We start from the raw sequence: 21,896 nt of genomic DNA, 5'->3' as shown, positions 1-21,896 counted from the left end.
TCTGTACTACTCTAACCCTAGAAACCTCAACCTGCCTCTCTCGCACGGGACATTTCTGATCCCCAGCTCCATGGGTACCCCTACAATTAACACATTCCACTACTTTCCCCAATACTACACATTCCTTTGTCTCATGCCCTTCTGCACACTTCTCACACCTTGGACCCCCCCTCCTACACAGTGCTGCCACATGTCCATAAACCTGACACCTGTAACATCGTAATGTATTCAGCACATACTCATACAGGATAACTTATATATCCTAACTTCACTTTGTCGGGGCAAAGACTCAACTTCAAAACTCAAAAGAACAGACAATGACTCTTCTGTTTCCCCACTCTCCCCACCCTGTCTGAGTCTCCCCACCCTGTCTGAGTCTCCCCACCCAGTCTGAGTCTCCCCACCCTGTCTGCATCGCATCAAACGACGAGCATCACATACACCAAGAATCTTTCCCCTCAGCTGATCAACTTTTATATTTACTGCTTCCCCAGTTATCACTCCTTTCATTGGTGCCCTTTTCTTGAGAGTGAAACAATTCACTTTTCTTGCCCCCATTCGTTTTAGAGTGCATTCTCCCTCTGACCAACAGAAACACAAACAATTATCACTAGACCACTTCTGGTTACCCTCACCGATTCCACATTACCCAACTCTTTTTTTCACCCACTGTGAAACCACAAATTGATCAGCCAAAAGGCAAGAGCCCACTTTTTCCATAAACTTCACTCCTACTGTCACAGACTCATCTTTTTCCTGATCCTCGGAGCATACCTCGGTCTCCAATAACTTCACCACACATACCACCTCCGATACTTCACCCTCATTCACTTCCATATCTCCTCCTGTCTTCAGCTCCCTCTGCTTACACTTTCTACCATTCTTTAACAAACCATCTCCCTTTTCCCCACAATTTTTATGACTCAAGCTCACCCTCTTCTTCCCTCTCTCTCTTAGACCTCCTCTCCTTCTCTTTTTCCCTCCATTCCTCCTCCATTTTCCAAGTATACGTCTCCTTATGATAATACTGTACTACTCCTGACAAGCATCTTGTTCTTGCTTTCTCTAGGGACTCCATTTCCGCCGAGGCGTCCGCCCCCCTCCACCTAGTGGAGCTTATAGTACAGTTGTTTCTTCTTCTTCTTCTTCTTCTTCTTCTTCTTCTTCTTCTTCTATGATATCATGGCGGTCTGCAAACAAATGTTTAAAGTGCATGTCACCACCTACTGTGCTGGAATGTACGATCAATCATGATCTGCCCAAGTCTGTACTACCATGAAAATAAAATTCAAAACAAAATAAATCACTAACTTCTACCACACCCTCCCCCCTCCCCCAACCCATTAAACATTATATCATGCTGAATCACTCCACCCTTAGGATTGTTCAGCATGTCAACAACCATTTCAACAGTAACATCTATTACCCCCAATATCTCTTTTGCCGTCTCCACAATAACCTTCAACCTGGCATTTCTGCTTTCCACAACCCGATTCGTATTGATAACCTTACCAATAAAAGCTTTGAAGTCAACTTTATTCATTATCAAAGTGCCCTTTGACACTACACATTCATGAGCACAAGATTTCTGAATAAGCTTCCAAACCATGCCAGGACCATCAGAAACACCAGCCCAGACAGTAGGTCCACTAACTACAGATACATCCATGTCAGATCCATCAGTCTGACAGTAGGTCCACTAACTACAGATACATCCATGTAAGATCCATCAGTCTGACAGTAGGTCCACTCACTACAGATACATCCATGTCAGATCTATCAGTCTGACAGTAGGTCCACTCACTACAGCTACATCCATGTAAGATCCATCAGTCTGACAGTAGGTCCACTCACTACAGATACATTCATGTCAGATCCATCAGTCTGACAGTAGATCCACTCACTACAGCTACATCCATGTAAGATCCATCAATCTGACAGTAGGTCCACTCAGTAGATCCATCAGAACCTGCCTCTGCATATGATACATCATGACTGATCCTCCTTTCTCTGTAACTGGCATCCACCAAATGCTGCACTGTGTTCTCCCCCACAATTACAGTACTTAACCTTCACATTGTTTTCACGGTAATCATGTCCCCTCCACACTTTGTAATGGTAATCATGTCCCCTCCACCATCTTTTCTTTCCTTTACAATGAGCAGCTACATGTCCCATTCTTTGGCATTTAAAACACTGCAGTGCATATGGGACAAATTCTCTAACATTGAAACTAAGGAATCCTATCTGTACTTTTCCCGGCAAGACATCATTGATAAGCTTTCACTTCTTTGACCCTCTTTCCTACTGAACAACCTTTTGGCCTCAATCACTCTGCCTGCCTTCACATTTTCTTTAATTATCATCTGTGGACATAGATATTGGGACCCCAGTGATGACTCCCCTCAATCTAGCATAAACACCAGGGGCATGGCTTTTAATCTTCTTCCCATTAAGCTTTTCCATTTCCAATATCTTCTCTTGCTGAGCCTGACTACCACACAATATTTACAATCTACCATTTCCAATGAGTCGAGCTAATTTCACTTCACCTTCCTCTTTCTCTACGGCATTAGTTCGTCAGATAGGGTGTAAGTGAGGCCCTGTGGTCTCATCAAACACCATCACCATTTCCACTCCAACACTTCATTACTCTTGCTTCCTACCTTGGCCTTCTTTATGCTTTCTTTACTAGAAAATCCACTACTTTCTGTATCATGATCTCTCTTCTTCCTATGTCTTTCCACTACTGACCATTCCGGTCCTTGACCCTCATCCTCCTGCTCCATAGCATCAGAACTGACACCCATATTGTCCTCATTCCAGCACAGCTGTTGTTTCACCAACCTTTTCTCCATTTCCTCCATTTCGTCTGCACTACTCGCCGCCATTTCCGACCTCCAACCCTCACTCACACTCCCCTTCTTCCCCAATCCTTCCCCAATCCTTCCAATCAGGTTCCAATGAATTGTCAGGTTTCCCCATGTAACTACTGGCAGTTATAACTCAAGGGTCTTTTCTCAATTGCATTCTCCTCGTGTCCTCTCTCATAGCCCCCTTCTCAAAACCCAATGGAAGAAAGGGTCAGAGGGGCGGGACCTCTGGCTTTCTCATCCAATGGGTTTTGAGGAGGCGGCAAGGAGAGAGGACGCAAGAAGGATACAATTGAGAATCTCCCATTATCAATGTAACCGCTTACTATTATAGCAGTTCATAATATAAATGTATTGTAATATTGTATTATTGGTTATATGTGATATTGTATTATAATTACTAATCATTCCTCTTCTGTACTTGTAGAAATAAACTTTTTAAAATCAATTAAAGCCCATTTGAAGGAACCCCTGTTAATAACAATTGTCCATTTAACATAACTGGAACTGAAGTTGCTGACATCTTAGTGAACATTGACGACCGGCTTTTGTTGGACTAGCAACATAATGTGAACGTACACTCCTTTACAAGTGAGCTTTTTAGAATTTCAAATATGGTGTATTTGATCAAGAGTACTTGTGGTCAGAGTTCTGGAGTGGCTCACAGGGTTGGCCATTACTCATCCAGTAGCTCACTGACACAGATAGGTAAGCCAAAGCTGAATGATAGACAAACACTTGTTGGCAAAGCTCTGGAGTGGCACAGTAATCGGTTATAGTGGCATAATCCATTGGGCACAATAGTTTTACCCAGCCAGCACCTTCCATCCCCAACATGATTCTCTATGAGGGATAGGTTCATGTTAAGTTTAGGCATAGTTGTAGAACTAAGTGGAAACCCTGTCCACAGCTGTATGTCCAGATACAGGTGCTGGTTCTGGCAGGAACAAAGTTCAATCCCAAACAAATGTATGTTCAAATAAAACTGCACACTAGCAAATAGCGACCGTAAATAAAGTCAAGACCAGTTGTGTGTCTTAACATTTGTTTGGGATATCTCCAAGTCTGTACCAGAGGAAAGATATGGTGGAGAAAAAATGAACAGAGACATGAGATAGAACAGGACGCATTGTTTGCTCATGTGACACCAAATACCATTTATTAGGGCTTTACAAAGACTACAAAATCCCTCCAGATGATTTAAATCGCTGTCTCTGTCTATTTACACGATATGTTACATACAAATGTACAAAATATAAAACATTTAAGGACAAATGTTTCAACAAAAAAGAAACTCTTCTCTCAAAGCAGTAAATGCAATGTTTTCAACTAAGATGTAATTGCAATTTTATGGCGTCACCATGACATAATGGTACACTGTGTTGTGAAAACATTTGGTTAACTAGGCAACTGGTGGTGTCCTAGGGGAACAGGGAGGACTGACTACATTTCTGCTGTGTTGGAGGGGAGCTATGTCTTACCGACAATCCGTGTGTGTGTGTGTGTGTGTGTGTGTGTGTGTGTGTGTGTGTGAGGCTAAGTTTAGATGCAGGCTGATGGCGTAGACCAACAATGATGCATGCAAAAACAAAATAAAAAATACATTTGTCACAGCCAAGTGATGACAACAAGAGCTTGTCCTGAGGTTGTGACAACATTTTCTGCAGAAAATGGAATCTGATAGATTTAGTTGACCAGTAGCACCTGTTATTTGGAATTGTAAATAGCACAACAGTAGGCAAACAGTACATCAGAATGGGATGACAAAAAAAATCGGATTCTACTAAAACCGGTGAATACAAGACTGAATGAAAGTATATTCAGAAATGTTACAGTGTAATGCTTTGGGAAGTGAATAAATGTTACACTGTAACACTTTGAAGTGAATTTTTGCCTGTTGAATAGGGGGATGAGTCACCAAATACTAGTTCCAGAGAATACACAAAAGGGAAATCTGTGACAATGACCAGATTTGCTTTTCTTGATAAATTGAATGGTTTGCTCCTCAAATCAGTGATTTAGTGAACATTAATATACGGCGTTAAAAAATAATAATATCATACTGTACATCGTATGCCTCCTGCATAGGCAAGACAACCAATCATCACAAGACATACACCTGTTTCTGACAGCTTGTTGGTTTTTGCATTTCTATTTTGTATTTTTTTGCAACGTACAATAATTCTCAGCGAGTTAAAGCGTAATATAACATCAACAGGGAAGAATGCATCTCTGATTCACTGTGCAATACTTTATTATTTACACCCCCACTTTAACTGTGCAAAACCAACCCACTCATTAATGGAGGAAGGACAATCAAAATCCAAAATGGCTTCTGTCCCTACCACACGCTGTTATGTAAAAGTAAAAGTCTCCTTCAAATGTTCCCCCCTAGAAAGCTTAAAACATGCTCCTTAGGCTATAAAATCAAAAGGGTCGGGTTGTGCTCATGACAGTTCAAGTGAACCCAGCTCAACTGGGTAAAAGCAACAACTAAAGAAATGCCCACCCCTTTGAACTTTTATACAATTGGTCAGTTCTACTTGCAAATACAGTATAACAGCCATTATGCTTGTACAATATTACTGTCAGAAACAAAAGTGGATGGTTTTGGGCAACATACTTTTTGACAGGATTTGTGAGATATTTTGGCCTAAAAGTAGTTATAAAACTCTCCTTTACTGTACTAAGATTAAAGCACCCACTGACACGATATGGGTCCACTTCATTTGAATGGTTGTGTGTCAGGAAGTGTGTGTTCCTGTCAATCTCCTATCCAGTCAGGATGGTCAGCAGGGAGCCAAAGGCTGAAGTAATACACCCCCTGTCTCAGAGCTTTGCATTGAGAAAGCACCAATATCAGGCTTGTACTGTTCTTGACCTGGCCCTTGGATTGAAGGAGCCATCACTCCCTTCAGCACCCATCTGTTGGTATAGTGCTGTCGATCTTTTAAGGAAAGGGTGAACAACTGGTCTGCTAGTGTGAAACCCTAAAAGGACTCTGTTTGTGGATGTGGATGGACACGTCGCAGTGCACTTGGCAGTAAATCAAACGGTAACATTAGCACTTGCCCATTGTTTCACAGTAGCAGTTGGTTGGACGACACACAATGCTCTTTTTGTGCTTGTTGGCGAGTGGTGTATGGAGGGTCTTGGCGTTGCCTGTAAACTAGGGACAGGTTTAAGCACGGGACCAGCACCATGTGGCTCGTCTGAGGTCAGGGTTTGACGGGAGGGATACGTGCCTTTTTTTGTTCAGCACCTTAGTAAACAAAACCAGAATTTGGCCCTTGTAAACATCCGTAGTTAATACAACAACTGTGAATCAACATAAATAAAACTATAATGTCAATTCCAGTTTTATGGTGTAGAACCACAGACATAATTGTCTCTCACTGTGTACGTGCAGCCTGCATTTTGGGATGCCACATCCAGTGGAGAAATGGAGGACTGTGTCTCAACCACCATACACAAAAATCTACTCCATTCAGAGGCCTTACTCCCCCCGACCCCGCTAACAGACATCTCCTGACTACACACATCTCTCTGTCTTATGTGTGGGGTGCCTGGAAGTGTTCGAGCCGCCACGTCTCGCTGACGCCACGCTGAAAAGCGCTCCGCTCCGTCACTCCATCTGAGGTCTCCTCTCCGAGCTCTTGTCTAGAGCGCCGACTCCAGCGACGAGTCCAGCTGGTCGTCATGGTGACTGGCGCTGTCGCTGTCGCAGCTCTGCGCGCTGGAGTAGTTGGCCGCCTCCTGCAGCCTCATTAGCATGTTCATCTGGAAAACACAGAAAACAAACAACCAATAAAAAGACTGGTAAACAAAAAGAGGTCCAACACCACATTGCTATTCAGAGTCCACTATCCCAACTACAAGGTCTTAGACTGGTTATTATCATTAAGGTGACATTGCAGTGGTCCTTTATCAGAGATGGACACCAGGGGGCCCGAGTGTCAGCTGCTTTTTCCACTTGCATCGCGCTTAATTGCACACAAGTGCACACACCTGTTTCCTCAGGTCTACATCAGACGTGGTTTGAAAAGAAAGATGAAAAACCAGCCGATCCTCAAGCCCCTGAGGAACGGAGTGGCCCGTTCCTACCATATATGGAAAGCACCTGGCACAGCGGTCTTCATTTTCCCTGTAATGGTCCTGGTGGGCCTATAGGGAGGCGAGCGGCCAGGGCTGGGAAGCTCTGTGCAGGCCTCCTCTGATGATTACACAGTAATGTGTTGAGGATTAAGTGGCCTGCAGAGAAAGCCCATTCCTATTCAACTCCCCAGGAATCGCCTGCCACACTGTTTATCACGCACAAAGTGGAATTAAAGTGTAGTCATCCGAATAACGAGCTGCTGACATTTCAGAGCTTAATGGTGTGTGTGTGTGTGTGTGTGTGTGTGTGTGTGTGTGTGTGTGTGTGTGTGTGTGTGTGTGTGTGTGTGTGTGTGTGTGTGTGTGTGTGTGTGTGTGTGTGTGTGTGTGTGTGTGTGTGTGTGTGTGTGTGTGTGTGTGTGTGTGTGTGTGTGTGTGTGTGTGTGTGTGTGTGTGTGTGTTTAAATCCCCCTTTGTCTTTTCTTCTTTCAAAAGACAAGGTCATCTGCTGTCACGTTTGTTATTGGTATCCTTGGAAACTGGCTTCCACCTCTACTCACTGATGTCTCTTTTTTTATTACTTATTATTATGTCCACCAACATGGTCTCCTTCATGTTACTTCACTTAGCTTCAGTGAACGTAAAACTCTCTTAGCAAACTCTTTTCATATGACTCTATTTTACATATCACTGTACAAATAAAACGGTCATTAAAATCAGCTATCAGAGTTAGAACATGCCTGTGATTTCAGTCTTCATCATGTTTTTATTTATTTTTGTATTTTTTATTTGACCTTTATTTAACTAGGCAAGTCAGTTGAGAACAATGACAGCCTAGGAACAGTGGGTTAACTGCCTTGTTCAGGGGCAGAACGACAGATTTTTACCATATCAGCTCGGGGATTCGATCTAGCAACCTTTCGGTTACTGGCTCAACGCTCTAACCACTAGGCTACCTGCCGCCCTGAATCATTGTGTTGTGCTAGCGCTCTAACCAATATGTCTATATTTTCTGGACCACAGTAAAACTGAAGTGCTGAAAGAAGGGTTCAGGGCAGAAACTTAATTCAATAATGTTCAATAATGTTTAACGATGCTCCGAAACGTGATTGAAGGAAATTAAATAATTGGACAGGAAAAGGTGCAACACTCGCTCACCATTAAAGACACGTAGTTTTATTAGACAAGCTTATAAGACTGACGTTTTGGCTTTCAATGGCCTTCTTCAGAAATTCAAAATCCCCGTACTGGACCTTCTTTCAGCATTTCAGGGCTTTGTTTTCATTTCTCCTTACCAGTGGGTCTCCTTCCGTGTCACTCTGGGACACTTGTTTGGAGGAGGCGCCCTCTTTGGAGGAGCTGTAGCCATCATAGCCCACATCCTCTGGCCGTAACTGGAGCAGGGCCTGGCTGTCATGCTGCAAGGAGGCAGATCTCCAGGGGTAGGTGTCCTTCACCCACTTGGACGGGTCCTCCCACGCCGCCCTCTTGCCGTACAGCTGTAATGGTGGCCACAAAACGAGAAATGAGTTAAGCGAAAGGAGAAATCATAGATGCTGATGACAGGAGCAAATTCACCCTACACCGGTACCCCTCTACTTTGTGTCCTTTGACCTCCGTCTGTACCCACCTGGAGCCCTTCTCTAACGGCTTCCAGCAGGTAAGGCACCAGGGAGTAGTTCCATAGGTCAGTGAACCACACCCGCGAGCCATCTGCATCCATGGGGCAGGACAGGAAGAGCCTGGGACCTGTAGGCAGAACACAACACATTCAGTGTGTTTTGTGGGGTCAGAGACAATTCATGCTTGATTGGAAAATGTGGTCGGAGGCGCAGTACGGATGGTGTGACGCAGAGGCTATATTGAGCTCTGTACCGCATCGCCGTGCGCCTCTCAAATTTGTAATAATTCGGAGGGCTCTGTATAGCTCCGCATTGACATGATTGGTTGACGGTAGGTGGGGGCGGCAGGTCCTGCATAAACACAAACTCACTTCCTGGACAACAGCTCTGTGCTGCTCAGCAAAGAGCAAGAAGTATGAATGCCCTGACTTCTGCAGAGGCCGTATCACTGTAAATGCTGCACGGCCAATGCAGACGTCTGATTGACCATGTAGCACCTTTCAGTTTGAGCAAGGCATTACCTCACATGGCCAAAGTCACAACACCAAAATACACTTATTAAGTGTCATGTGTGCAATGTTCAAAATATCATTAGAAATATGTGAACTCAAAGTGTGTGTGTGGGCATGCGTGCGGGCATTGTCTAACCGATGGTGACGTCTGAGGAGCTGTGGGCCTCCAGGAAGCCGTTGAGGTGCTGCCACGTCTTGGGAATCCAGTCGATGACCTTGATGAGGTCATTGCTGCGCATGTTCCTGTTGATCTCCGTCTCGATCAGCTTCCTGCGCAGAAATCGGCCTAGGAAACCCTTGACCGGCTCTGTGTGGTTGGCACACAGCACCCACCTGGAGACGGGGGAAAAGGATGACGAGACAACATGTATGACATCACACTCTATGGAGCAGCTGTGATGGAATTGGAGGCTACACCGCTACATGATTCCGGTAGACCTGAAATGATTGGATGTGGTGGTTATTCCAATCAGCCTATGGAAAGAAAAGATGAAGCATCAAGTTTCTTATACCCAGATCCAATTCTTTCAGATCAGTGACTAGAGAATGGCATTAGATGTCGATTTGGAATTCAGCATTAGGGAAATTCCACGCAAGTTTGGCCCAAAGATAAGGGCCGTTGGGGGATGGATGTTTGGCATATATTTGAAATCTGTATCCCAAATAAAGCCCCATTGGTGATGACTGCTCTGTTGTCAGTTGTCACAATAAAGATGACTGCTTGTTCTGAGGCTTGCACTCTGGTTTGATCATTCCATATTGTAATTCCGACTCATAGTCAGGAAGGCCAGTGTCAGCGTGGAGGTTGTGCCACATTTGACCTCATGGCATTTTATGAAATGCTGGGCTGTTTCCTGTACCTTCCATGGTGACAGTGTGATGAAAATGTTAATCAATGAATGTCAGTGTGATTTTGCATGCACCCAATGACAAATATATCTGTCGCCACATTAGTCATGTAATTATCTCCTCAAATATGTCACGTAAAAAATTACCAGGTGTCTAAGGCCTAAAATTATATCAGGTCAAATTAGCAAAGCTAATTAGCCAAGTTTAAGATGCACTATGCATAAATCACTCCACCATTGCCTGTTTAGAAAAATTATAATAGTTAACCTTATTTCAGTTTATGTAACAAAACCAGCAAGTATAGTGTAGAGAATCATTGTATCATCTAAACAGCTGTGAAATATTTTCCATAACCAAAAATATTGTATTGTCAGCTGTTTGAAGCTGGTGTACAAAACCAAAGTTAAAGACGCAAAAACGAAACTTAACGGGAAGCATAGAAATAGCTCATATAGAACTTACTTTAAATTAGAATGACAGATCTATAATAAATACTTCTATGTGAATTGTGAGTTTTTTTTTCTTCTACTTTCTAATATGTAATATCTGAAGTTGACTGACTTCATGGTTTGAAAGACATCCACACAACTATTTTGTGGCAGTAGGCCTGGTGGTGGTATTATTGTTTCTACTAGTGGAAGCAGGAATGAAATGCTGATGAAATACTGTACATAATCACAATGTTCTTATTGGTAGTTTTACTATTGACTATTGATTAATTTTTAATTGAGTTACAATTTTAAAATCTTTTTATTGTCACCCTTTTTAAAATAATACAGCACATCTTATTATTGAAAAAGCCCCCAAGCCAAACTGGGAAGAATATTCTCAGATTCTGATCCTACCTGTGTCCGATGTAAAACAGAAGCAGCCACACTGTATCATATGTTTTGGGGCTGTCACGAACTGTCAGGTTTCTGGGAATGAATATTTAAATGTTTCTCTGATGTGTGTGTATATATATATATATATATATATGACACTGTTATAGATCAGTCTCCCCTTACAGCCCTTTTGGAGTATTGCCCATAGGTACCCCCCTGTCAAGAATTCAGTTGGACACTGTTGTTTATACAACTCTTTTAGCTAGACGGCTAATACTAGAGAACTGGAAGATGGCAGCTCCCCCATCTTATAAATATTGGGTGGGATATTGGGTGCTCTCTGAAAATAGATTTTTTTAAATTCAATACACGAGGGAACCCCAAACTGTTTTACGAGGCCTGGGCTCCATTCCGGTCTTACTTTAAACAGTCCATCTTCTGATGGCATTCATATTACAACAAAAATAAGTCTGTATTTGACTCCCCTGTGAATTAAGGGCTGGATGAGCATTTCTTTGTGTTTTTTTTTGGGGGGGGGGCATTAAGGTTGATGATGTGCCTATTGATTCTTATTGAATGTGACCTGCGGATGCCTTGTTCATCTTGCCCTGTCAGAGACTAAAATGTGAGCTTGTTTTGCCCTGTTTTTTATTTTTATTATTTTGTTCATGCTTACATGAAATTATTCAATTTTTTTTAAAGCATTGTAAACTTTATTTTTGGTCCAGTGGATGGTTGGATGGTTGCATTTCTCCACCCCTATCCCTTGTCTGTTTACAGGAACAATGGTGAGGTGTGTGCTCTGTCCCTGTACTACAGATTGCCCTTTAACCTGGGCAGCCTTCTGCCCGGTGTGTTTAACTTGTCCAAAGTACAGTATCTTTAAAGCAATTCTTTTTTATTTGTATTTTTTCTAGTTGAGTATATTATTTATATTGTTTTGTGTTGTCTTGTGTGTAAAACTGAATAAACAAAGTTTTCAACAACAACAAAAAAGAAAAAGGCCCCAAAATAACGTTAGTTAGCAAAAATCTGCTTGAATATGTTGTCTGTACAGGAAAAAGAATATGTCCAAAGCAGAGAGCAAATGAAGCTTTTGAATCCTGGTTTGAGTGTTGGTGAAGGTACACATACCTGAAATTGTGGTGAAGCTCAAGGTTGGGAGAGGAAGACACTCCCTGGTTCATGGTTCCAATCACATACGGGCTGCAGACAAGACAGAACAATTATACTGAGGACAGTGCAGTTACGTACCAGGGCGAGGCAATAAGGATATTTACCTTTCCTTTCACAACACTGATTGTACTTATTAAGGAACAGAAGGTAAACTATCTTGAATGAATACGAATTGCATTATCTTGTAATAAGTCAAGCTAGAAATGGTTGTTGGTATAGAATCCCAGTGTTCACATTAACTGTTGCATTTGAGCTAAACACAATCATCATCATCATCATCCCCACCACCACCATCATCACCCCCATCATCATCATCACCATCATCCTATAGCGGCTAGACTTGCTTCCTGTGCCGGTGGAGCTATACTCACCATTTGTGGTACTTGTAGTTGAGGAATCCATTGAAGATGTCGCTGAGTGAGCCGATGTGGTGGAGGTTGTCCAGTATGACCACGGTGGGCAGCTCCGTCTCGCTCTCCTCAGAGTTGCACTGCTCTGCCAGGCTGGATAGGTACTGACGCAGGTCCTGCACAGAAACAACACAAAGTGAGCTTAAAGATGTGGCCATTATTCATAAAGTGAGTGTTACTTTGACTTTGAAATAGGACCACTGTCCTTGATATACTGTACAGTGCCAAACGAGGCGATTTATAGACAAATATGTCAACTCCTTAGCGACTAGCTCCTTAATACTCTTGGCTGAGCGTTTTCTTACCTTGCTGGATTTCTGGTCCACGTTGAAGCTAGCCAAGTTGCTCTCCGTGACCTTTCGACCAGACTTGGTGACAATGAACTCTGCCAGCTTGCTGGCCAGGAAGGACTTCCCAGTGCCGCTGGGGCCAGAGAGGATGATGCGGCGATGCTCCATGAGCAGGTTGAGGTATCTCTGGATGATGGGCTTGGGGATGAGGGTGTCAAATACCAGGCTGTCTATGCTGTTCTCCTTCACACCTACAGGAGGAGAGACGTGATTGTCTGATGATACTAGGTGCTAATAATACAGGATATTATCATGTTAATGGTATATAACGGTACATAGCCGCTCACAACCTGTGGTAGACTGAATACAATTCATGCCATTCTAAAACAAATGGAATGAATGGAGTTCATTCACTCAGGTAATAGCCCATAAAATATCATAATTAAATGCAGTGCGACTGTGCGATGGCTAATAAATGATGTTAACATAAAATAAATCATGAGAAATGGGAAGAGTTGATTATTGTTTATGGACGTCAGGTGGCGTATGTGTCAAGCTGCTCAGAGTAGGAGTGCTGATTTAGGATCAGCAGAGTAACTATAATTCAGCTTCAATGACTTCAGAGTAACTATAATTCAGCTTCAATGACTGTAGAGTAACTATAATTCAGCTTCAATGACTGCAGAGTAACTATAATTCAGCTTCAATGACTGCAGAGTAACTATAATTCAGCTTCAATAACTTCAGAGTAACTACAATTCAGCTTCAATAACTTCAGAGTAACTACAATTCAGCTTCAATGACTGGGTCAGAGGTAACTATAATTCAGCTTCAATGACTGTAGAGTAACTATAATTCAGCTTCAATGACTGCAAAGTAACTATAATTCAGCTTCAATGACTGCAGAGTAACTATAATTGACTGTTGGTGGGAGCTTGGACACTACTCCTCCAGTGAAAACACAACTGTAATGCAGAGTGCTGACACAGGATTCAATGGCACCTAGTTCAGGCCTGGCCCACTACATTTTCCTGCTGATGGCCACTGTTGTGACTATGGGAGAGAAGCGGCCATTACAACCACAGGAATATAACAGCCAGCATGCGAGTGAAATAAAGGAAGTGTTGTCTACTTTTTTTTAGCTCTGGTGAATAAAAATGGAAGCCGATGTTTGTCCATTTAAAACACCTCCTTTGCCCCTTCAGGAGCAGTACATTGACTGAAGTGTCCGAAGTGCTTTTCAAAGTAAATGAGGGTATTGTCATGTCAGGATAAAGAATTTTTTGGACATTCTATTTAAACGTTCTGGGGTTCCATTTTGTCATGTTTGGAAATGTGCCATCCTATAGGTAGGGCTGTGGGTTGTTCCTGGTCAGGTCTCATGGTCAAGACTCAAGGCCCTTCCTCTATATCTGTGCTATTTTGATTTAATAAACTTTATTATCCCACCAGAGAGAAATGTGTTTGGTCATGTCCTTAAAAGGATGTAGGACGTACAGTAATACATAAAACACACAACAATAGAAACTGTGAAATGCATCATGCCGTTAGTCTGGGCCATCCTAGTACCTTTGAGGTTGACGCTGATGACGTTGTTGTCCCCCACAAGGTAGCCACAGGGCAGCATTTCAGGCAGTTCAGAGGCGTGGGCCCGCACCACATCCCCCATCCTATAGCTGACTATACTGTCTGAGTTCAGCCCCAGACTGGTCAGTGGGTCCACCCGGAACACGTACTCCTGGAGGGGAAATGGCCAAATAGAATTCTAAGATCAAGACACATTCTATCTAACATCTCAGTGTTTATCCATATGCATTTCCACAACAAAGAAATAGTCTGTCAATCATACAGATGAAGAACCATATATCATGAGCATTTTCTGACACAATAAATGGAGTGCTTCATATTTGGTTTTTGGTCTGTAGGGTTCAGTCAGTGACTGATCATATGGTGAGCAGGGGGAAGGAGGTTTTACCTTGAATAATCGTCTGATTACTCCATCTAGCACATCCCACTTGGTCTTTCCGCTCACGCCGATGGAACCAATGAGGTACTCCTGGCTTTGCATACCCTGAGTGTACGATAGGGAATTAGAAAATGTAGGATGTCAGAGACTTGAATGAAAATAAGTGGCAAAATTGTTGTACCGAACAGTGACTTGGACTGAAATAGGTGCCAGTGTTTATTTTGATTGCCGGTACTGTTTATATTAAGGTGCAGGAGCTCCAAAATTCTTTTGATATAATATTTTAGAAGAGCAACAGAAAAACGAAGGTCCCGGTACTCGGCTCTGGTGAGCTCCTGCCCAAGTCAAGCGCTGGTACTGAAGCATCTGATCATCCGACAGCATAAGATTCTCACATTGTTATTCTAGGCACCTATATCTCATTAGTTACCTTGGTCTTATTGGAGCCACTGTTGATTCTCGGCACTTATATCTCATTAGTTACCTTGGTCTTATTGGAGCCACTGTTGATTCTCGGCACTTATATCTCATTAGTTACCTTGGTCTTATTGGAGCCACTGTTGATTCTCGGCACTTATATCTCATTAGTTACCTTGGTCTTATTGGAGCCACTGTTGATTGTGACCACAATGCGGACACTGCGCCCCTCTTTGCGTAGATTGCCCTCATAACCATCGTCCAGGAGAATATCTGTGGGCACAAACACAACTATCTATCAAGGGAAGAAACAATCTTGGGGAAAAACATCTCTGTAATAAAAGCGTCTGAAAAATAGAGAAGTAAAAACAACAGAGCCTAAATTTAAAATAGAGCGGTCCTTCTGCCTGTTTGAAAGACACGGTTGTCAGGCTAAAAAAAGTTACATTGCTAGGAGCCCCAGATATTAATTATAAACATTCTATTTTCCTCTCTCTCTGCTTTATTTACATTGAACTGGGGAGGAAGGGGAACTACTTTGTATTCGGCTGGCTTGCTGGCACGCAGGCTCTGTGCAGGGGTGATAAGGGCCCTCTGCCACTCGTCTTCCCACGCGCTGCTGCTCCCAACTCATCCCCCCCATCAATTAAACAGCCCCAAAGTCTTCCGAGAGTGTTCTGTTTTAATTACAGGACAGACGAGGAGACCAAAGGAGGAACGAACAGCGCTCCACTCATCGACGAGGACAAGGCCGGATTCGGAGAAGAGGAGCATACAAGGTTTAATTAGTCTCTCACACACACACACACACACACACACACACACACACACACACACACACACACACACACACACACACACACACACACACACACACACACACACACACACACACACACACACACACACACACACACACACACACACACACACACACACATCTCTCCGAGGAGTTCTGTTCTGACGTCTGCTTGATTGATGCACATGTTACTTCAATTTGAGGAACTCTACTTGGACAAACGTGCTGTGGTGACTCACCTTCATCCAAAAGGATTAGCACATTGTCTTCAAACTGTCCAAACAGCGTGTTGGGTAACAGTAAAGATAGATCAACGCAGCGTGTTGGGTAACAGTAAAGATAGGACAACGCAGCGTGTTGGGTAACAGTAAAGATAGATCAACACAGCGTGTTGGGTAACAGTAAAGATAGATCAACGCAGCGTGTTGGGTAGCAGTAAAGATAAATCAACGCAGCGTGTTGGGTAACAGTAAAGATAGGACAACGCAGCGTGTTGGGTAACAGTAAAGATAGGACAACGCAGCGTGTTGGGTAACAGTAAAGATAGGACAACGCAGCATGTTGGGTAACAGTAAAGATAGGACAACGCAGCCTGTTGGGTAACAGTAAAGATAGGACAACGCAGCGTGTTGGGTAACAGTAAAGATAGGACAACGCAGCGTGTTGGGTAACAGTAAAGATAGGGCAATGCAGCGTGTTGGGTAACAGTAAAGATAGGACAACGCAGCGTGTTGGGTAACAGTAAAGATAGGGCAATGCAGCGTGTTGGGTAACAGTAAAGATAGGGCAATGCAGCGTGTTGGGTAACAGTAAAGATAGAGCAATGCAGCCTGTTGGGTAACAGTAAAGATGGGCAATGCAGCCTGTTGGGTAACAGTAAAGATAGGGCAATGCAGCGTGTTGGGTAACAGTAAAGATAGGGCAATGCAGCCTGTTGGGTAACAGTAAAGATAGATCAACGCAGCGTGTTGGGTAACAGTAAAGATAGATCAACGCAGCCTGTTGGGTAACAATAAAGATAGATCAACGCAGCGTGTTGGGTAACAGTAAAGATAGGGCAATGCAGCGTGTTGGGTAACAGTAAAGATAGGGCAATGCAGCGTGTTGGGTAACAGTAAAGATAGGGCAATGCAGCCTGTTGGGTAACAGTAAAGATAGATCAATGCAGCCTGTTGGGTAACAGTAAAGATAGATCAATGCAGCCTGTTGGGTAACAGTAAAGATAGGGCAATGCAGCCTGTTGGGTAACAGTAAAGATAGGACAACGCAGCGTGTTGGGTAACAGTAAAGATAGGGCAATGCAGCCTGTTGGGTAACAGTAAAGATAGGGCAATGCAGCGTGTTGGGTAACAATAAAGATAGGGCAATGCAGCGTGTTGGGTAACAGTAAAGATAGGGCAATGCAGCGTGTTGGGTAACAGTAAAGATAGATCAACGCAGCCTGTTGGGTAACAATAAAGATAGGGCAATGCAGCGTGTTGGGTAACAGTAAAGATAGATCAACGCAGCCTGTTGGGTAACAATAAAGATAGATCAACGCAGCGTGTTGGGTAACAGTAAAGACTTTAATACAGTGAGTGTGTCAAAGCTATTGGAGCCCCCATCCACAGAGAAGCAGTCTCAAACAATCCCCTGTGTGACACACTCCAGCTCAACTCCCTAAGAACAAGTCCCTATCCTAAATGACTGGTCTCAAATGACAATGTAAACTGTTCAACTAAATCCTCATCCAGGAGAATATAATGTAAACTGTTCAACTAAATCCTCATCCAGGAGAATATAATGTAAACTGTTCTACTAAATCATCATCCAGGAGAATATAATGTAAACTGTTCAACTAAATCATCATCCAGGAGAATATAATGTAAACTGTTCTACTAAATCATCATCCAGGAGAATATAATGTAAACTGTTCAACTAAATCCTCATCCAGGAGAATATAATGTAAACTGTTCAACTAAATCATCATCCAGGAGAATATAATGTAAACTGTTCTACTAAATCATCATCCAGGAGAATATAATGTAAACTGTTCAACTAAATCATCATCCAGGAGAATATAATGTAAACTGTTCTACTAAATCATCATCCAGGAGAATATAATGTAAACTGTTCTACTAAATCATCATCCAGGAGAATATAATGTAAACTGTTCTACTAAATCATCATCCAGGAGAAAATAATGTAAACTGTTCAACTACATCATCATCCAGGAGAATATAATGTAAACTGTTCAACTAAATCATCATCCAGGAGAATATAATGTAAACTGTTCAACTAAATCCTCATCCAGGAGAATATAATGTAAACTGTTCTACTGAATAGAGTCACGGGGCTGTGGTGAATCACCTGACATGATGGTGTCTGTCATGGTGTAGAGTCACGGGGCTGTGGTGAATCACCTGACATGATGGTGTCTGTCATGGTGTAGAGTCACGGGGCTGTGGTGAATCACCTGACATGATGGTGTCTGTCATGGTGTAGAGTCACGGGGCTGTGGTGAATCACCTGACATGATGGTGTCTGTCATGTTGTAGAGTCACGGGGCTGTGGTGAATCACCTGACATGATGGTGTCTGTCATGGTGTAGAGTCACGGGGCTGTGGTGGATCACCTGACATGATGGTGTCTGTCATGTTGTAGAGTCACGGGGCTGTGGTGAATCACCTGACATGAGGGTGTCTGTCATGTTGTAGAGTCACGGGGCTGTGGTGGATCACCTGACATGATGGTGTCTGTCATGTTGTAGAGTCACGGGGTTATGGTGGGTCACCACAGTTGATGTTGAGGTTGTTGACGGACAGGCCCTAAGCTGTGGCTCACCTGACATGATGGTGTCTGTGATATTGAGGTTGTTGAGGGACAGGCCCAGAGATTGGCGTGAGGAGGACGAGGATGTGCTGGAGGTCTCAGAGGGCGGCCGGCCCATCTTGGCTGGCGTGGCGGCTGGCGTGGTGCCTCCCGTCTTGAGCCGGTCATTTTCCGCTTTCAGCAGCTCGATCTCATTCTGCCCAGTGACAGAGAATAAACATCAGGAGGATACTCTAAATGACACTGTCGGCGTTTCCTGACAGATGCTTTTCTAAACCATAGAAACAGAATTACCAGAATGGACATTCCCATTCAGAGTCAATGTTCTGTGATGGGTGGACCAGCAACCGTATTGAGTTTCCTGTTTAGTAATTCATATTTCTATGGTTATAACTCATCATGTAGGCCTACGCCACCTGTTGGGAGACAATGACGTCACCACAAATGGACGCTTTTAGAGAGCAATCCAGAAACTGAGCCCAACCTGATGTAAAATAAAGTAATTCTACTGAGTGGTAAGCCTATTAGAAGAATATGGAAATTTCCTTGCATTCAGACTGGCCATAGTTATCATTGTGGATCAGTATTAGCGTCATTGTTGGCTGTGAGAGCCCCTTTAATCTCAACAGAGCTCTTTGTACTGGGCTGTTCACAAATCTAAATCCCAGATTAAGGGCCTGGGTAGATTATCTACACATCTGAGGAGAGAGCGCTGACTTCTCCAGTTGTTGCCGTTTTGTCATGGGAGTTGACATCAACAGCCAAGCCACTGTCCCCCCGGTCTTTGTCACGAGATGCATAGTCAGTGCTCTACCAGAAAGGTGATTGGTTGTATGGCACGGCCAGCCCCACTGACAGATAAACCTAATTAGTGGTCTGAGTGGTTAAATTGTAAGTTGACCACGGTGCCATTGCGGCTTGTTGGCTTCCCCCTGAACCCCCTGACCAACCCAGTCACCCCTGGCATGGCATCAAAGAGCCAGAACAATCCCCAAACACTGCATTAGCTCCCTAACTGCACAGTGTCACGGCCCACTGGCCCCTGGGAAACAGGTCTCTCTGGGTGCAACCCAATAATGTCTACTTCCTGAAGTATTTTTTTTTACAGTTTACATTATAAACAATATACATACAGATAAAACAACAGATAAGAAATGGACTGGATTAGTGTTAAACAAACAACAATATAAGGCTATATGTACAATTAGTGATTTGATATAGAAGTCAGTGCTAATTGTCATTGGTGGTCCCCCATGGTTTGGGTTGTGCATTCGTTTAGCAGGCTACCTGGTTCCTCACCTGCATACGGTTCATGGCCTCTCGGATCTGGTCCAGGTGGTGGGCGGAGCTAAGAGCCTCTAGGCGGATGTCTGTCAGCTTCAGTTCCTTCTCCCTCAGCTCGTTCTTCAGCTGCAGGATGATCTCCGCCTCCGCCTCCGTGCACTCACACAGCCTGCATGGGGTCGCACAGGGGTCACAGGGCTAGAAATACTACACACAGGGGTAGTTACACATACAGGCTACAAATACTACAAACAGGGATAGTTACACATACAGGCTAGAAATACTACACACAGGGGTAGTTACACATACAGGCTAGAAATACTACAAACAGGAGTAGTTACACATACAGGCTAGAAACACTACACACAGGGATAGTTACACATACAGGCTAGAAATACTACACACAGGAGTAGTTACACATACAGGCTAGAAATACTACACACAGGGATAGTTACACATACAGGCTAGAAATACTACAAACAGGAGTAGTTACACATACAGGCTAGAAACACTACACACAGGGATAGTTACACATACAGGCTAGAAATACTACACACAGGGGTAGTTACACATACAGGCTAGAAATACTACACACAGGGATAGTTACACATACAGACTAGAAACACTACACACAGGGGTAGTTACACATACAGGCTAGAAATACTACACACAGGGGTAGTTACACATACAGACTAGAAACACTACACACAGGGGTAGTTACACATACAGGCTAGAAATACTACACACAGGGGTAGTTACACATACAGACTAGAAACACTACAAACAGGAGTAGTTACACATACAGGCTAGAAATACTACACACAGGGATAGTTGCACATACAGGCTAGAAATACTAAAAACAGGGGTAGATGCACATACAGGCTAGAAATACTACAAACAGGGATAGTTACACACAGTACAGTACAGGCATGGGGAGCGTCCACCGAGGGAACCTCAACCCCCGAGGGAGAGAACTCGGCTGAACAGTCAAACCAAAGAGGATCCATTGGAGGCAGTAGGAAACCGTTATGGCAGACATACTTAGAAAACACACATACACATAGGTGGTATGGGGTCACACTGGGATCACGTGAGCATTGGGGATGAGTGAATCCTCCATCATAGGAATTGTCCATCTGGCATGCCAAGCAAAGACAAAGATGGTGTCTGTCTACGGTTCCAGTGTTGCTACTACTGCTACCATGTAAGTCATTCACTACTATCAAACTCTGTAGGTCACAGCTGAGTTTACGATCTGAAATGGGGAAATTGACTTCAAAACCCACACTATGAGCATCACCCTCCACGGCTAGGAAAGCCTGTCAGGGACCCTCCAAAGAAGTGAGGGCAAACCAACTAGCCAGCTGGCCCACACACAGCAGATGTGAATGAAACTAGCATGCTTCTGGCAAATTCATGGCCAGCTGCGGATATTAACAAGATGGAGGAGCCTTCTGTACATGGCCAATTCACCAGCAGTAGAAGTAAGCACGGAAATATAATATAATCTCCCATGACTGCTACAGGTGATTTTAATATTTGTGTACACGGCTCACATTCTGGTGCATTATATTTTTGTGTCGTGGCCTGATTGGGGCCCTTTGTGAGAGAAAGTTTACGTCCCAAAGAGCACCCTATTCCCTACATAGTGCACCACTTTTGACCAGAGCCCTATGGGTCCTAGAGTGCACAATATAGGAACTAACGTGCCATTTGGGAGCCACCCAAAAAGATAAAAGCAGGCTGAGTTAAGATGATGAAAGCCCCTCACACCCCCAACAGCGAGCCAGCCACACACTGCCTGTTACCGAGATCTGTGCTTGTAGACCACATGACCGTTTAGCCTTCTCTTTGACTTCCAAATGGGGAGGGGCTTGCTATCACAAACGCACTTGTTACTGGACAGATAGACATATGAAATGGAGAAACAAGGTGAACAAGAAGAGACATAAAAAAAAGACTGGGTGA

At 43.5% G+C, this 21,896-nt stretch overlaps 1 protein-coding gene across 21 annotated transcripts in view; it reads right to left on the bottom strand.

Annotated features, from left to right (window-relative positions):
• Positions 1–4,015: 4,015 nt before the first annotated feature.
• LOC106576581 (neuron navigator 3) overlaps positions 4,016–21,896 on the bottom strand; it is a 226,349-nt gene continuing 208,468 nt past the window's right edge. For 9 of the 21 annotated variants that reach the window (XM_082964081.1, XM_082964077.1, XM_082964079.1 and 6 more), the window contains 13 exons: positions 21,737–21,826; positions 19,932–20,097; positions 18,657–18,840; positions 15,210–15,307; positions 14,627–14,722; positions 14,221–14,389; positions 12,667–12,902; positions 12,323–12,477; positions 11,910–11,981; positions 9,239–9,435; positions 8,599–8,717; positions 8,264–8,467; positions 4,016–6,653 (listed from right to left, as the gene is read on the bottom strand). In XM_082964081.1, the coding sequence (XP_082820207.1) occupies positions 6,534–6,653; positions 8,264–8,467; positions 8,599–8,717; positions 9,239–9,435; positions 11,910–11,981; positions 12,323–12,477; positions 12,667–12,902; positions 14,221–14,389; positions 14,627–14,722; positions 15,210–15,307; positions 18,657–18,840; positions 19,932–20,097; positions 21,737–21,826 (1,906 nt within the window). In that variant the 3' untranslated portion in view covers positions 4,016–6,533. The remainder of the gene's footprint in view (positions 6,654–8,263; positions 8,468–8,598; positions 8,718–9,238; positions 9,436–11,909; positions 11,982–12,322; positions 12,478–12,666; positions 12,903–14,220; positions 14,390–14,626; positions 14,723–15,209; positions 15,308–18,656; positions 18,841–19,931; positions 20,098–21,736; positions 21,827–21,896) is intronic. The other 12 variants (XM_082964084.1, XM_082964086.1, XM_082964088.1 and 9 more) reach the window with 3 other exon arrangements.

Source organism: Salmo salar, chromosome 17 (assembly GCF_965601325.2).
Source record: "Salmo salar chromosome 17, fSalSal1, whole genome shotgun sequence".
NCBI classification, from domain to species: Eukaryota; Metazoa; Chordata; class Actinopteri; order Salmoniformes; family Salmonidae; genus Salmo; species Salmo salar.
This window is presented reverse-complemented; position numbering and strand designations above follow the sequence as displayed.